The following is an 18,530-nucleotide window of genomic DNA, read 5'->3' on the forward strand; positions in this document are numbered from 1 at the left end:
TGTCTACATCACAATGTCTAAGCTGTGTCCCTGTAAAGATCTACAGGAAGACCATCACTGGATCCATGTCATTCTTTTCGCAACAGTGTCTACTCTGTGTCCCTGTCAACATCTACAGGAAGACGATCACTGCCACATGTCACTCTCTACGCCACAGTGTATACTCTGTGTCCCTGTCAACATCTACAGGAAGACAATCACTGGCTCCATGTCATTCTCTACACCACAGTCTCTACTCTGTGTCCCTGTCAACATCTACAGGAAGACGATCACTGGCCCCATGTCACTCTCGTCTACGTCACAGTATGTATGCTGTGATCTTATAAACATCGATGCTAGCCTCTCTCTGGTCGGTTCATCTCAGTATTCAACTGCCTCCTCGCCTGGACTCTCTCTACAAATTACCCCAAACGCCACATATATTGTTGTCTAATGACAAGTTGATACTATGTACACTTATATGGATGAACAGTTTAAATAACTTCCTATATTATTGAATGATTACACTTAGTCAAGTTGAATGAATGAATGAATGAATGAATGAATGAATGAATGAATGAATGAATGAATGAAACTTTACCGCTGTGAGGTCATAATTCGGCAATAGCAGACGCAAACTTTGATCAGGATGCAGAACATAAAGAGACACAACACTGTCAACAGCCCCATGTTGATGGACTGATGGAGATCCCACTCACCACTCTTCTCTTCATCTACATACATACACACAAAACATCAACTACAGCTGCTGAAAGTGTTACGTTAGGGGGGAGACGTTATCAGTGGTTCATACGTTCAAGTCTAACCTGTTCAAGTACAACATAGATGGGTGATTCCAGTCCGTGCATATATCAACACAGAACAGGGAATGGACAGCAGAAGCCTTGCGCCTACAACTAAGTTTGGCATGTGGATAATCCATTGGTTATGCGGGATCTCCCCTCTATATATATTAATATAAAGAGAATATATTCACCTTGTAACCATGTGTCAATGTCACATTCAGCTAAAGTACAGTTGGCTCTACAGGAAGGTTCACATCCAAGTTTGGTCCTGTTACAACCTCTGAAGCACATCCCTGTCATCTGATCACAGTCTCCATCAATACACACACCACATGTCCTGTTGCAGTGTTCACCATAGAATCCTGGATTACATCGTTTATCAAAGGGTTCGTTCTTAGGGTGCCAGGTCTTATTGAGACATTTGTCAGAACAATGTTTGCAGTCTCTGTCTATATGTCCAGGTACACAACCACCTTCACAACCTCTGGTAGTGTTCGTCTCCTGTTCACAGTTCGGACCAGGAAGTGAAGGATGACACTCCGTGCATGTTCCTGTTATTCTGTTGCATGTCTTACACCCTCTGTGACATGTCTTGCAGCCAGACCCATAGTAGGAGTCCACACATCCAGACATACAGGAGGACCCCAGCTGACAATATCCTCCATCACAACCACCTGGACATTCTGTACAAACACCTCCTGGGTTGTAACATGGGCTGCTACACCCCGGGCCTTGGTATCTCGGGACACAACCCTCAGTGCAATTATCAGTGCCATTTATTGAAAGTGTGCATTTCTCGTTTCGACAATTTTCGTTGCAAATAGAACTACACTTCTGATCATAATATCCAGGATCACACTTAGAGATGCAATGCCCTGTGGTGCTGTCACAGTCTGAACAGTGTTGGTGACCTTTACATTTGGCAGCTGAAAATGATGGTAAAAATGTATATTACTAAAACGTTTTTCTGCAAAAAGCCCAAACTATAAGCATACAATGTGTGGATTTAATATGTTAAATAATTAAAACTGGCCCTTGCGATTGGCGATATGACTTCCTCAGTTTTATTACGACAGCCGATCATGATACAAGGAGGAGTGATGTTATCTATAGAACAGCGCATGTTACAGATATAAATGAATTACATGTCAGAAATCGAGAAACTTGAAATAATATAATCTATCATATTGGAAATATGCATAATGTCTTCACCACGGGTGTACACCATTATGCACGCTACGCTCAGAATTGTCATCGGTGCCATATCACCTAAAACAAAACGTATACAATAAATATAAGATACATATAGATGTTTGGTGAGACGTGCGTGTGACAGTTCTGCCACAAATCACAGAATGTTGATATATATCTAAGCTTGTTCCATTACCATTATTTTTATAACAAAAACAACACAAAATGATCACTTGGTTAGAAACACACGTTGGTGCAATGAGTATAGCAGTATACTTGATGTTAGTGGCCGAGCTCCACCTCCCCAGGATCTCAGTGTACAACGTCTGGTTGTGTCTTGCGTCTGTGAAGCTTGGAAGTGAGGATGTTATAACTTCCTTCATTGAAAACACACAAGCTATATGGGTTTGTGGAGGAAATTATTTTTTCCACAACAGGCGACATTGTGTTTCAAACCACTTGCTTGGTCAATGAGAGGAGATTACCTTTTATGGACCAGAGGTTTTAAACGTAGATTCAAAGCCAATCGTTGGTCGTGAACATATATGTAGCCACACAAATCCCGTGTAACATTGTGTTTGTAATGTAACATAATGTTCAACAGTTCTCTTTTGTAAATGTTCGCCCTTGCAAAATACGAGTTCGTTTACAGTCAAGCATTTTGGTGAGGTTACTATGCACTTATAGTTCGGTGTCAGTATATGACATAGCACAGTTTCTCTCCAGGTAACAGTGTTTTAGAAGCACAGCCCTGCTTGACGGATCGACAGTGTACTGTATTGGTCAGGCAAAAATTGTCCTTGCATTTGGACCCGTTGTGCCATAGTAAATACGAATAGTTTCACGCAGAAAACACGGAAATTAAAATCGATGTGTCATTATGTAGTATCATTTGAATGTAGACACAAATACAACGTTGGCTGTATGGGACATGCAATAATTAAAGTAAACATAGACTCCCACGTGTTATAGATTTTAGCTTACAACTGATGCAAACATACATACATATCATCACATATACTATACCTGACGCTGGACATTAAAGTGATAAAACAAAGTCTAGTCATCTCAGAGTTAGTACGGTGTGTCCAGGTAGTATATTCATGTTGAACTGCGCCAATGGACAAGCTCTTTCAAACCAGCAGTAGGCTGGACTAGTACAAGCAGCCACACACACACACACACACACAAATTTAAGCCTTGTTATGTTTACTGTTTGTCGGCACTGTACGCGTAGTGGCTGCTTACATCAAAATACTGTGTGGGTTGTTCTTGTTGCAAAATAGCCGGTTATAAGTCGTTATTTAAAAAAAAAATAAAACAAAAGAAACTTATTTTAGTAACTATTGTTGTTGATAACTATAAAATGAATTACAGGAATAGAACACGTATCTATTATATCACGATAAAAAAAGGCTGTTATCAACAACATGATTTGCCATTTCATCTTACCAACCGATATGACAAACATATTATGGCTCATTTCGAAAGCGAAACATATTTTTTTCAGCTCGTTAAACTGAACATAATCATTGTATAACGCATTGAGACTGATCACAAGGAAATGTTTTCCTTCTGAAACCACAAACATCCCATCGACTGTGACCCTGGCTTGTGTACAACTCATTCATGTATTGTTACCTTCGACTCGGGGTATGGATGGCGTGTTTGTCCGTGATATTTTCAGGAGTCCATGTCCTGCTCCCTGTAAGATGATGTAGTATATCCTACTCTGTTTCATGGTGTATTGGACACTACGTCTTGGTGTATGCATGACGTGTTTGTCTGTGAAATCTCCTGGGGTCCATGTCCTGCTCCCTGTATCATGGTGTATTGTACACTACATCTCGGTTTATGCGTGACGTGTTTGTCTGTGATATCTCCTGGAGTCAATGTCCTCCTCCCTGTATCATGGTGTATTGTACACTACGTCTTGGTGTATGCATATAGTGTTTGTCTGTGATATCTCCTGGAGTCCATGTCCTCCTCCCTGTATCATGGTGTATTGTACACTACGTCTTGGTGTATGCATATAGTGTTTGTCTGTGATATCTCCTGGAGTCCATGTCCTCCTCCCTGTATCATAGTGTATTGTACACTACGTCTCGGTGTATGCATATAGTGTTTGTCTGTGATATCTCCTGGAGTCCATGTCCTGCTCCCTGTATCATGGTGTATTGTACACTACGTCTCGGTGTATGCATGGCGTGTTTGTCTGTGATATCTCCTGGAGTCCATGTCCTGCTCCCTGTATCATGGTGTATTGTACACTACGTCTCGTTGTATGCATGGCGTGTTTGTCTGTGATATCTCCTGGAGTCCATGTCCTGCTTCCTGTATCATGGTGTATTGTACACTACGTCTCGTTGTATGCATGGCGTGTTTGTCTGTGATATCTCCTGGAGTCCATGTCCTGCTTCCTGTATCATGGTGTATTGTACACTACGTCTCGTTGTATGCATGGCGTGTTTGTCTGTGATATCTCCTGGAGTCTATGTCCTGGTTCCTGTATCATGGTGTATTGTACACTACATCTCGGTGTATGCATGGCGTGTTTGTCTATGATATCTCCAGGAGTCCATGTCTTGCTCCCTGTAAGACGACGTAGTCATGAGTCTATTGACATTTCAGGGTCGGCCGAATGAGGAAACACAAAACACTTGCCTTCGTTTCAGCTCGTCCAGACCTCCAATTAAAAATTATATTCATGTAAGCAATTGCAATTCTTTCACCAGGCGAACCTTAAAGGTATATGTTAATACAAGCGGAAATTCCCAGTGGAAATACACGTCCATGAGCTCACCAGGATATAGTTCTACCACGACCCACTAGTCAATGCTGTTCTTCAGGTTGACTGTGCATGGCTGTATGGTAACACTGAAAATATAGATGAAATCACATTTGTCGTTTTACCCAGGAAAGTAGGATTTGTTGAATTCCCCACATAGGATCTATGGTGGTTGAAGATTACATCTAACGGTATGAATCAAAATAATCAGCAGGGGCACACACGTCCATGTGATTCAGCATATCTACTATTTCCATATTAGTTAAGGGCCTTTAAGTCACTCTTAACGATTATATGATGCTTGTTTGAACAAGCTTGCCCATTGAGTTAATGACCACTCTTTGTAGAACCCTTTCACTATTCTTCTCCTCACCTCGCACTGATATCCAAGCCGTTTACATAAGCCAAAGTCCTACTCTGTTTCATGATGTATTGTAAACTACGTATCAGGGTATGGATGGCGTGTTTTTTTTTGTCTGTGATATCTACAGGAGCCGGTATCCTACTCTGCTTTATGGTGTATTGTAAACTGCGTCTCAGGGTATGGATGGCGTGTATGTCTATGATACCTGCAGAAGCCAGTATCCTACTCTAGTGATGGTGTATTGTACGCTACGTCTCGGGATATGGATGGTGTGTTTGTCTGTAATATTTACAGAAGCCAGTATCCAACTCTAGTGATGGCGTATTGTACGCTACGTCTCGGGGTATGGATGGCGTGTTTGTCTGTGATACCTGAAGAAGACTGTAGTGCTAGACCATTGAGACACAATGCTAAGGACTGACGCGTTAGTCGTAATTAACATAACCCTCATTATAACTCATCGACATTGCCATCAACATTGCTAATTAGATATTGTTTTTTATATGCTACAGAAAAAAGGTCTTAGCAAACTAACTATACAAACATTATCATGTTATTGCTGCCGTGTGCGCCCTGGGTATATCATAATGCAGAGTTGGTCAAACATGACATTAAAACAAATCACTTACCTTTTATTTAACCAGGGAACTAAACATAATACTCTATGTTTAACATGAACGATTTACTAGGAACAAAACAGTACCCTCTTGGGTATGCGGATACATTTAACAAGAAGATCAAACTTGTTCAAAGAGCAATGCGACTCTGGTCATCTAACACCTCTCACCGCTTCACACATTGTACCCATGTTTGGGAATCGAACCCGTGTCTTCTGCGCGACGAGAAAACGCTTTAAGCACTCGGCTACTTGACCGCCCCGAGTGACGAGTGGACGGCATAGACGTAGATCCAACTATGATGACGTGAAGCGCAAGAGGAAATGTATTCAAGTTTCCAATTATTTATTGCTGATTGTAAAGTATACACAAACTGTTGTAACCAAGACATAAACAAGATGATAACATTCTGGTCCCTGCTCTGGCATATTGTAATCCATAACATACAGCATGTGGCAAAACTGTAATGAAATATGGACTTTACAACATCTGCTGTGAAAGTATGTGGCATATGGCAAACTGTTTAGCGTTGGCTCTGTTACCTTGTTATGCACACAATCAGGGTTAGTTACCCTCAACAGTTATCTCACACCCTAGAGGAAGTATTGAATTTATTACAAATATAAATGCAAAATTGTAACACAGTAAGGTAAAGTTAATGTTAGAAAACAACCGATCCTTGCTCGATGCTGACTCCTCATAGATCTAGAAGAATGGATTTAAGAAATGTGTATGTGCTGGCTCAGATACTGTTATTGAGGTTAATCACTAATACAATTCCATGTTGAGTGTTTATGTTCCATGGTCAACTATAAACAGTGAAAGTCGGGAAATATGTTGACACTCCTTTCACCGGCTACACCTTAAATACAAATGCAAACAGTTTCACATTTTCAAATGACAGTATCCAATACATTTTGAACAGGGAACTAAAATTATATGCCAGTGAGTCTTCAAAACAGTAGGTCTAAAACATTAAACCATGCAATTCACATCAAATGTATCCAAAAAAGAGTTTTGTTATGGCATTTTTTGTGCCAATCATTCAAATTAGGACTACTTGATTCAAGCACAGACAGTACTTCTCAGAAGGAAGTGTTCTGATATATTTGCTTCTGGGATACACCATCAACACAACAAACAGAAACAGTTTCACATGTGCAAATGACAGTATTCAACATATTATGAACAAGGAAAGAAATATACATGCTTGTGAGTCTTCAAAACAGTAGGTCTAAGAAATTCAACCACTCAATTCAAATCAAAAGACTTGTTATAGCATTTTTTTGGTAAAACTCTTTCAAACTATAAATAAATCAAATGTAAGGTTCAGATTGAATACACGATTATACATGATGTTAGAAATGTAATACTCCTTCATGTCACAAAGTCATCACATAAAGGTGGTTTACACTGCATAGCTAACTATACAATTAAAAGTGTCACTAGTTCTAAGTTGGTAAGCATGAGTAGCACACATAGTGAAAGGATAAATACATATGTACAGTGGTAACAAATAAAAAAACGTTGTAGCATATACAGCATTTAACAAAGTAAGTATAAACTATAGTATAAATTAAGTACAGTGAGTGAGTGAGTTGGGTTTAACGCCGTGTTTAACAATATTCCCGTTATATCACGACGTGTCAGCTTAATGTGGGAGGAAAGCCCGAAGTGATGCAGGTCTTCTACGTGAAATCCACGGGCACGTGTACGGTGCTGACAAACCTAGAAACATAAGGCATTTATCTGGGATACATCAAATGGGTAGAGTGATGTACAAGTAATTGTAAAAAAACCTCATGTATCACAAAGGAACTAAATCAAGGTTATTTACTCCTCATAGCTTACTATCCAATTACAAGTATAATTTAATATGCTGTCGGAGGCATTAGAAGAACGTATTATGAAATATTTAACACAATTTCCAAAATAGCATCTGGTGACAGTTCAATAACATCACAGTATATACAGTTTGTAACAAAATCACATAAAATAAATAAATACGCTCTACTTATTACTATTGTTGTTTATCAGGAAAAATGGGTTTTATTTGCATGTTCTGGTTCAGTTAATAACATTTTCTTTTTTTCTTTTTTTTTTTTTACATACAAAAGGGACGAGGTTGAGTAGCTATGTTTCATCATCAAATCTCAACAGGAGAAGTCGGTAAACATGCTGATTCTCCATTCTGTTTTAAACACAAGCTACACCAACAATACAACAAATACAAACAGTTCACGGTTAAAATGAGATAATGTATTCCACATACTTTATATATGTATATAAAATGCATATGATATGAAGTCTTGAAAGCTGTAGAACTAAGTCATTAAAACATGCTATTCACAACAACAAAATGGATCCGATAAAAATACCTGTAATGAGTTTTCTATGAAAATCAGTAACGGTATGAATACTGAATTCAAGGACAGAATATATACTTCAGAGGAAAGTGCTTTGATAATTGGATACATCAAGTGTGTAGAATGACGGGCAATTAATTGTAACGAATAATCTGTGTCAAAAAAAGGAACTAAATCTAGGTTATTTACACTGCAAAGCTAATTATTCAATTAATCGTATCATTAAGTGTGTTTGGGGACGCAATACAATAAAATATACAATGAAATAATGAATGCAATTTTCAGATAGCATCTGGTAGCAGTTCAATAACATTGCAATATATACAGGCTGTGGCAAAATCACATGAAATAAATAAAGACTGGTCTCTGCATTTCCCTACTTATTAAATATGATAAACTGTACAAATCTCAAACATAGCAAAGTATTTAGTAAGTAAATGCATGTCGCCTTGGTTTGCGCTAGAGTTAGTTACCCTGCACACTTATCTAACATAGTAAGATAAGAACATGATTTAATTACAAAGAATACCTAAAATACCGTAACACAATATGGTAAAGATAATGTGTTTGTAACACCCGACTCCTTGCTCGATGTTGAATGCTTATATACGAAACAGAGCAGCTTTCTAGTATTTGTGTTTGATTTTGTTAAAGACATTGGAGTTGATAAATAATACCATTTCCTGTAATATGTTCAACAAACTTAAAACAATGAACAAATGGGACGAGATTGAGTCGTCATTTATCTATGACCAAATCTAAATGTGGAAAGTCGATAATATTTTGAATCATTTAGATTAAAAAAAGAGCACCACCACCAAGGAGGGAAACTGATGATAAAGCAATCTAGAAATAAAATAGAACGTAATAAAACCTGCAAATCTTAAACTGTCAATTAATTGCAAGAAAGCTGTCCTTTTTATGCACAGAAACAGGGTCAGTTACCATGTGAGGCAATCTAAACCCCAGGAGAAGCAGAGTGATTTATGACAACATTGACATGATATTGTCATTGCCAAAACATGTATAGAAATCAAATCTTATATACAAAGTCAGTACACGATTACACATTACACTTTTCACGGCTTGGTATTAATATTTGATTCTAGCACAGAAGCTATTTTTTTCAGAATAACGGAATCTGATAACCCTGCTTCTGATATACACCACATGGCTGTGTGGAGTGCTTGACAATTAACGGATCACCTTTAGAATACAGTACTACAACTTCTCGTGAGGACGATCGCTGCCGTAGGTCACATGTCTCAAGACAAGCAACCAGTTTTAGTGAGAATCCGTCGGACGCGAACCTGCGACCTTCGGATTATTAGCCTGACAGCTAACCGACTGAGCTACGTCCACAATGTTTAATTTAGTGCAAATTTACCTAGTCATTCCTATGACGTTACGGAACTGAACGAAAAGGGTCGAATAGGTGACGGACACTTACGAAGGTTCCGGGTAGGCATGGTATCTCGTGACTTTAGTCTACAGACACTTACGAATGATCCCGATGCTATTTGATTAATTTGTCCCAGCTCGGCTGATACATCTGATACATTAATATTACGTTATGCACCTAAACACTCGTCGTCACACTTTCACGCTCACAATTCATTGATGTGGTTCCCAGTTCAACTGCCTCTGCAAGTACCAGGTCACATGATATGTTTGAATGATGTACTGACCAGGACAGTTGTCCCTCCCCAGTGAGTTCAAAGTGCATCTTTGTTTCATCAACCACATCATATCCTAGACACGTGCATCTGACCTCAGCTCCACATAGCCGGCTCCAGAGGCCTGCCGTCCCTCATCAGTGAGTGCATCATACATCTTTGCTTCATCAACCACATCATATTCCAGAGCACCAATGGCATCTTGTGACACATGTATGTCCTGGGTAGGCGTGATGTACTCCTGGGACCTGCAAGTTCAATGCTTGGTCTGACTACCCATGTATTCTTGAAAATAATGACATGATTTCCTAACAATTGTAACTATTGTTGTTCTAGTAAGTACACTGATGGATGAACTATTTAGATAAATTATCTTAAGGTGAATACTAAAAATATGAATGTTTATTTGTTTGTTTGTTTGTTTAACGCTGCACTCAGCAATATTCCAGCTACATGATGATGGTGTGTAAAATTCGAGTCTCTACCAGACAAACCAGTGTTTGATATCATAAGCATCTATCTACGCAATTGGGATACGATGAAAGATAGTTAATATCAGTAAGGATATGCTTTTACACAAAACTCAGACAGTATGGCTATATCTGACCTGAGCTCCACATAGCCGGCTCCTGAGGCCTGCCGTCCCTCATCAGTGAGTGCATCATACATCTTTGCTTCATCAACGACATCATATACTGGAGCACCAATGGCCTCTGGTGACACATGCATGTCCTGGGTAGGTGTGATGTATTCCTGGGACCTACAAGTTGAATGCTTGGTCTGAATACTCACGCCTTCTTGATTGTACTGACACAGTATGTCATTAATGTGAGTGTATGTGTGCGTGTGGTTGAGTTTGCGAGTGTGTTTGCGAGTGTGCTTGTTGTTAGCGTGTGTGTATGGTGTTGTTGTTTGTGTATGAGTGCGTGTGGTTGAGTTTGCGAGTGTGTTTGAGTGTGCTTGTTGTTAGCGTGTGTGTGTGGTGTTGTTGTTTGTGTATGTGTGCGTGTGGTTGTGTTTGCGAGTGTGTCGGGTAGTGTCTTTGTGGGGGGTGCGTTGCGTGCGTGTGTGTTTGTGTTAATCAGTGCGTGGGTGTGTGTGTTGTCGATGTGTGTGTATGTGCGCGTGTGGTTATGTTTGCGAGTGTTAATGAGGGTGTATGTTGTTGTCGTGTGTGTGTGTGTGTATATTTGTTTGCGTTGGGGTGTGTTGGGATGTATCTTGTTGTGTGCGTGTATGTGTGTTTTTGTGTTTGGTATATGTTGTATGTGTTTGCATTTGCATATGTGTTTGTATTGTGTATGTTAGTGTGTGTGTGTGTGTGTGTGTGTGTGTGTGTGTGTGTGTGTGTGTGTGTGTGTGTGTGTGTGTGTGTGTGTGTGTGTGTGTGTGTGTGTGTGTGTGTGTGTGTGTGTGTGTTGGGGGAGTATGTTGCGTGTGTGTGTGTGTTTGTGTTAATAAGTGCGTTTGTTTGTGTTGTCTATATGTCGATATGTGTGTTTGTGTTAATGAGTATATTTGTGTATAATGTCATACTTTAAAGTTTACATTGTTTCATTCATGATGATTGGCTGAAGAGGTAGTCACATGATCTCAAAAGTCCACACGATCTGCGTCATACCAAAAGACGTTAACATATGGTACTTGTTGTTACCATGTCTGGCGCTCGGCGATAAGGGGCAGAAACAAGGACTGGTGGGCTAGGAGTCAGTATACTGTGTCTGAGCGGGTTATCCATGTTAAACTGCAGCATGGTATATCAGTGAGCTAGCACTATAAATCGGCATCAGTCTGGACTAGTACAAGCAGCCACACACATACATACACGTGCATGCACGTCGCTATATAAGTGCAATCATCTTGGACGCGACATTAAACCCCATTTCACCTCACCTCATTGAAGTGTGAAAGATTAAAAAAGTGCTGGTTACACTCGCAGGCTCGGGGTTCACACAGTTTTACCAGCGCTTTTAATCGTTCACACTTCAATGAACCTATCCAAACTGACGTTCAATTCTTAGGTATACTGTTGTGTCTGCAAATTTGTCTGTGTGCGTATATTTTTTATGTGTGTATGTTGCTATGTGTGGAAATCATTTCATCACATAGAAACATTCATTGTGGTATCAATGGTATGTATGATTGTACATACAACATACTACAAACAATAGAACAGTGAAGGTTACCATAACACGGCAACACACCTACCTTTGTTTGGGGAAACGCTTGCAGTAGCAGAGGCAGAGTGTCAGCAAGATGCCCGACACAGGGAGTAGCAGTGATGGCAACACACCCATCTCTGTTTAGGGAAACGCTTGCAGTAACAGAGACAGAGTGTCAGCAAGATGCCCGACACAGGAAGTAGCAGTGATGCCAACACACCCACCTTTGTTTGGGGAAACGCATGCAGTAACAGAGACAGAAAGTCAGCAAGATGCCCGACACAGGGAGTAGCAGTGATGCCAACAGCCAAGTCAGCACACTGCCTGTCTTCTGATCGTCATTTCCATCTGACAAAGAGACGAGCGACTAAATATTTAAACATGTTTAATGAACTAGTCATTTGTGTAACTCTTGTTCCATGTCCATGAGCAAATAAATAGCGAATACATCAGGTTCATGTTTGGAACGAGCATGGTCATAAAGCTTCAGGAACAAGTGTACATTTTATAATAGTAAGGTACATTACACATGTGCGTGGCATGCATGTTGATAATGTGTCTGTGTGGTGTGTTTGTTTAACGTCGCACTAAGCAATGCTCCCGTTGTTAAACGACGGCCTGTACGCAATCGAGTCTGGGCTAAGCAACCCAGTGATGTATTATGTGCACTTTTCTATGTACCATGAAAGACTGGCTTCTGACCCTGCCCACCCTATCCATCCAGGCGTCTTTACTTCCAGCATACGTTGCTGGGGACACATGAATGTTGATGTACTGTATTGAGGAAGTAATTGGGTTAAGCAGTTTTACAAGTGTGACATTAGAAACTGAGGATTTAGCCTTTTGAACAAATTCATTTATACAGTCATCTATCCAGCAGGTGTCTGTATAAGGGGAATGTACACCTACGTAGTGTCGTGGTACACGTCCTTGTCATCTGATCAGACAAACAAGAACATCCATACATACTACACTTGTATGTTTGTAGTTTTGTCCTAACATCAGGTTTACAACCATGCATACAACCCTGGGTAGCCACGTGTCTTACATGTTTAGAGATAAATAAGGAGGAACATCCAGGTATACAACCATGCATAAAATACCGGGTAGCCACGTGACTTACATGTTTAGAGATACATAAGGAGGAACATCCAGGTATGCGACCATGCACACAGTCCCGGGGAGCCACGTGTCTTACATGTTTACAGATACATAAGGAGGAACATCCAGGTATACGACCATGCATACAATCCCGGGTACCCACGTGTCTTACATGTTTAGAGATATATAAGGAGGAACATCCAGGTATGCGACCATGCATACAGTCCCAGGTAGCCACGTGTCTTACATGTTTAGAGATACATAAGGAGGAACATCCAGGTATACAACCGTGCATACAATCCCAGGTAGCCACGTGTCTTACATGTTTAGAGATACATAAGGAGGAACATCCACATATACAACCATGCATACAATCCCGGGAAATCACGTGTCTTACATGTTTAGAGATACATAAGGAGGAACATCCAGGTATACAACCATGCATACAGTCCCGGGTAGCCACGTGTCTTACATGTTTAGAGATACATAAGGAGGAACATCCAGGTATACAACCATGCATAAAATCCCGGGTAGCCACGTGTCTTACATGTTTAGAGATACATAAGGAGGAACATCCAGGTATACAACCATGCATACAATCCCGGGTAGCCACGTGTCTTACATGTTTAGAGATACATAAGGAGGAACATCCAGGTATACAACCATGCATACAATCCCGGGTAGCCACATGTCTTACATGTTTAGAGATACATAAGGAGGAACATCCAGGTATACAACCATGCATACAGTCCCGGGGAGCCACGTGTCTTACATGTTTAGAGATACATAAGGAGGAACATCCAGGTATACAACAATGCATACAATCCCGGGTAGCCACGTGTCTTACATGTTTAGAGATACATAAGGAGGAACATCCAGGTATACAACCATGCATACAGTCCCGGGTAGCCACGTGTCTTACATGTTTACAGATACATAAGGAGGAACATCCAGGTATACAACAATGCATACAATCCCGGGTAGCCACGTGTTTTACATGTTTAGAGATACATAAGGAGGAACATCCAGGTATACGACCATGCATACAGTCCCGGGGAGCCACGTGTCTTACATGTTTAGAGATACATAAGGAGGAACATCCAGGTATACAACAATGCATACAATCCCGGGTAGCCACGTGTCTTACATGTTTACAGATACATAAGGAGGAACATCCAGGTATACAACCATGCATACAATCCCGGGTAGCCTCGTGTCTTACATGTTTAGAGATACATAAGGAGGAACATCCAGGTATGCAACCATGCATACAGTCCCGGGGAGCCACGTGTCTTACATGTTTAGAGATACATAAGGAGGAACATCCAGGTATACAACAATGCATACAATCCCGGGTAGCCACGTGTCTTACATGTTTAGAGATACATAAGGAGGAACATCCAGGTATACAACCATGCATACAGTCCCGGGTAGCCACGTGTCTTACATGTTTACAGATACATAAGGAGGAACATCCAGGTATACAACAATGCATACAATCCCGGGTAGCCACGTGTTTTACATGTTTAGAGATACATAAGGAGGAACATCCAGGTATACGACCATGCATACAGTCCCGGGGAGCCACGTGTCTTACATGTTTAGAGATACATAAGGAGGAACATCCAGGTATACAACAATGCATACAATCCCGGGTAGCCACGTGTCTTACATGTTTACAGATACATAAGGAGGAACATCCAGGTATACAACCATGCATACAATCCCGGGTAGCCTCGTGTCTTACATGTTTAGAGATACATAAGGAGGAACATCCAGGTATACAACCATGCATACAGTCCCGGGTAGCCTCGTGTCTTACATGTTTACAGATACATAATGAGGAACATCCAGGTATACAACAATGCATACCATCCCGGGTAGCCACGTGTCTTACATGTTTAGAGATACATAAGGAGGAACATCCAGGTATACAACCATGCATACAATCCCGGGTAGCCACGTGTTTTACATGTTTAGAGATACATAAGGAGGAACATCCAGGTATACAACAATGCATACAATCCCGGGTAGCCACGTGTTTTACATGTTTAGAGATACATAAGGAGGAACATCCAGGTATACAACCATGAATACAATCCCGGGAAGCCACGTGTCTTACATGTTTAGAGATACATAAGGAGGAACATCCAGGTATACGACCATTCATACAATCCTGGGAAATCACGTGTCTCACATGTTTAGAGATGCATAAGGAGGAACATCTTGGAGTGTGAGTGAGAGAGTTGGGTTTTACGCCACTTTTAACTGTATTTCAGTTATAACACAGTGTGTCAACTTAATGCGGGAGGAAAGCCCGAAGTGATGAAGGTTTCAGATGTTTGCCAGTTCGGTGAAACCAACGAACACGGGGATGGTGCTGACAAACCTTGAAACATAATCGGGGCGAACCGGGATTCGAACCCACAATCATAGTTTTCTGGAATACCCAAGCGACGCAACCCTGCACAGTGCACCGCGTCGCCTTAGACGACTTTCGCCACCCGTGCCCCCAGGAACATATTGGATGAAATGAACACTGTTCAAGGGTAGGTTATATGTGAAGGGTTATTATGGACATTTACATACATTTATATCAAAGCTAAGCTCACAGTATTGGTTACAGACATACTCACACGATGCGTGTTTACAGCCGACCATTTCACAATCTTCATCAGTTCCATTGCAGGGTGGACATTCACACTTCGGACCAACATATGGAGCGTGACACTCAGTACATTCTCCTGCCGTCCTGTTGCAGGACTTGCACCTACTTGAACACGTCTTACAGCCAGTCCCATAGTAGGAGTCTACACATCCAGACACACAGGAGGAGCCCAGCTGACAATATCCTCCACCACACCCACCTGGACATGCTGTACAGCCACCTCCTGGGTTGTCACATGGTATGTTGCAGGCTGTACCCTGATATCCCGATACGCAACCGTCAGTGCAGTTGCCATTGCCATTGCTTGAAAGTACGCATTTCCTTTTCAAACAATTATTACTGCAAACAGAACTGCATCTCGTACCATAATACCCAATGGTACACTGGAGGCAGTATCCCGTCGTGCTGTCACACTGTGAACAACGTTTGATGTCCTTGCATGGTGGGGCTGGAGATACGGATCTTGTATTCATCGCTGGGAATTGAATTTAAACACTTGAGTTAGTATGCACGGTGCATTCAAGTATATTACATAATGAATAAGATAAGTCTGCCTGTCGACATGAAAATTAATCTGAAAAACAACAAACGTCAAACTTGTCTTGTTTTAATAAAGACACTCAGAAAAACTAAAACGGAAACGACTGGCTCTGTCACTATCCATGGTTGGTCCATCCTACTGAGGGGACACAGGTGGCCCAGTCGACTAAGGCGCTGCGATTCCCTGTGCAGCGTTGCGTCGCTTGGGCACGTCAGAGACCTATAATTGTGGGTTCGAATCCCGGTTCTAGGTTTGTCAGCACCATCCCCGTGCTCGTTGGTTTCACCGAAGTGGTAAACGTCTGAGACCTGCATCACTTCGGGTTTTCCTCCCACATTAAACTAACACGCCGTGATATAACTGGAATACTGTTAAAAACGGCGTTACACCCAACTCACTCACTCACTTACCTGATACATCCTACTAGCATTACATTGAGGCCTACTGCAGGTTTATTTAGGTGAACTGTCCTCCGTCATTCTCACCTTGTGCGGAAACAAGAGTCGACATCAAGAACAGCATAATTGACTCGGTCATACTTGTTCTGAGGAAATAGATGTGATCATGAATATATACAATAAACATGTTTTATTAAATTCATGTTGTTGGCAAAGATAACACACATTTTCATGCCACACAATGTAAATATGACACAGCTGCATGTAATGCTACTTACTTGAAATCCCGGATTGCCCTTGGGTGGAAGAAAACAGACAGCATAGTTTGTTCGTTGCCCGAGCTTATTTATGAAACTTGTGAACGAATTAGTGGGATTCACTTTTTTATTCCTTATTTACAAGGAAATCTTACTACACGCTTTTGTCGAAAAATCAACTGCATTTGAATAAACCCATGCGATCGACATGTCCGTGTTTGTATTTAAAGATAAAGTTACCACTCAGATTCGTCATTACGGGGCAATGGTAGTGCAGGGTTAAAATATAAAATGAAGTATATCATGTGTTGACTGTTTAACGTCACACTCGTCAATATTGCACCTACATGACAGTGATCTGCACATAGTCGAGTCTGAACCAGGCAATCCTGTGATTACACCATGCACATCAATCCATGACATTGGGAAACGATGATACGTAAGGACCAAGGTCAGCGAGTTTTATCACACGATCCAGACTGACACGTTGACAGCCTCAATGTGACCTCTGTGTTGTGTGATTGTATGTGGCATGTGATCTATGTCATGCAGCATGTGGTATGACATGCGTCATATGTGATATGTGCCATGTGTCATATGATATGTGATGTGTAAATTGGCACATATGGCATGTGATATTTGATATGTGAAATACGGCATGTGATATGTGATATGTGGTATGTGAAATGTGGCAGGTGATATGTGATGTGTGATATGTGACATACGGCATGTGATATCTGGTATTTGAGATGTGGCTTGTTATATGTGATATGTGAAATACGGTATGTGGTATCTGGTATTTGAGATGTGGCATGTGATATGTGATATGTGAAATGTGGCATGTATTATGTGATATAAGAAATATGACATGTGGTATCTGGTATTTGAGATGTGGCATGTGATATGTGATATGTGAAATGTAGCATGTGATATGTGATATGTGAAATATGGCATGTGGTATCTGGTATTTGAGATGTGACATGTGATATGTGATATGTGAAATACAGCATGTGGTATCTGGTATTTGAGGTGTGGCATGTGATATGTGATATGTGAAATGTGGCATGTATTATGTGATATGTGAAATACGGCATGTGGTATCTGGTATTTGAGATGTGGCATGTGGTATCTGGTATTTAAGATGTGGCATGTGATATGTGATGTGTGAAATATGGCATGTGCTATATAGTATTTAAAATGTGGAATGTGGTATGTACATGTAGAATGTGAACTGTTGCATGCCACATGTGAAAGGTAAAATGTCAAATGTGACATTTGTCATGTGGTATGTGAAATGTAGTCTGTGGTGCTTGACATTTGAAATGTTGCATGTGACATATGACATGTGAAATGCGGCCTGTGATGCTTGACATTTGAAATGTTGCATGTAACATATGACATGTGAAATCCAGCCTGTGGTGCTTGACATTTGAAATGTTGCTTGTAACATATGACATGTGAAATGCGGCCTGTGGTGCTTGACATTTGAAATGTTGCATGTAACATATGACATGTGAAATGCGGCCTGTAATGCTTGACATTTGAAATGTTGCATGTAACATATGACATGTGAAAGCGGCCTGTGGTGCTTGACATTTGAAATGTTGCATGTAACA

At 40.8% G+C, this 18,530-nt stretch overlaps 2 protein-coding genes across 2 annotated transcripts; both read right to left on the reverse strand.

Annotated features, from left to right (window-relative positions):
* Positions 1-360: 360 nt before the first annotated feature.
* LOC139460934 (scavenger receptor class F member 1-like) lies at positions 361-2,359 on the reverse strand. Its single transcript, XM_071242410.1, has 5 exons — positions 2,254-2,359; positions 1,998-2,054; positions 977-1,711; positions 581-713; positions 361-394 (listed from the first exon to the last, which is right to left on the reverse strand). The coding sequence occupies exons 1-5, from the start codon at positions 2,357-2,359 to the stop codon at positions 361-363; spliced, it is 1,065 nt and encodes a 354-aa protein (XP_071098511.1).
* A 7,504-nt stretch (positions 2,360-9,863) lies between these two features.
* On the reverse strand, positions 9,864-16,844 carry LOC139461287 (cell death abnormality protein 1-like). The gene is made up of 5 exons (XM_071242916.1): positions 16,745-16,844; positions 15,687-16,193; positions 12,174-12,297; positions 10,395-10,547; positions 9,864-10,035 (listed from the first exon to the last, which is right to left on the reverse strand). The coding sequence occupies exons 1-5, from the start codon at positions 16,842-16,844 to the stop codon at positions 9,864-9,866; spliced, it is 1,056 nt and encodes a 351-aa protein (XP_071099017.1).
* Between the last annotated feature and the right edge of the window lie 1,686 nt (positions 16,845-18,530).

This window comes from Haliotis cracherodii, unplaced genomic scaffold, assembly GCF_022045235.1.
Source record: "Haliotis cracherodii isolate W230 unplaced genomic scaffold, xgHalCrac1.p SCAF_14, whole genome shotgun sequence".
Classification (NCBI taxonomy): Eukaryota; Metazoa; Mollusca; class Gastropoda; order Lepetellida; family Haliotidae; genus Haliotis; species Haliotis cracherodii.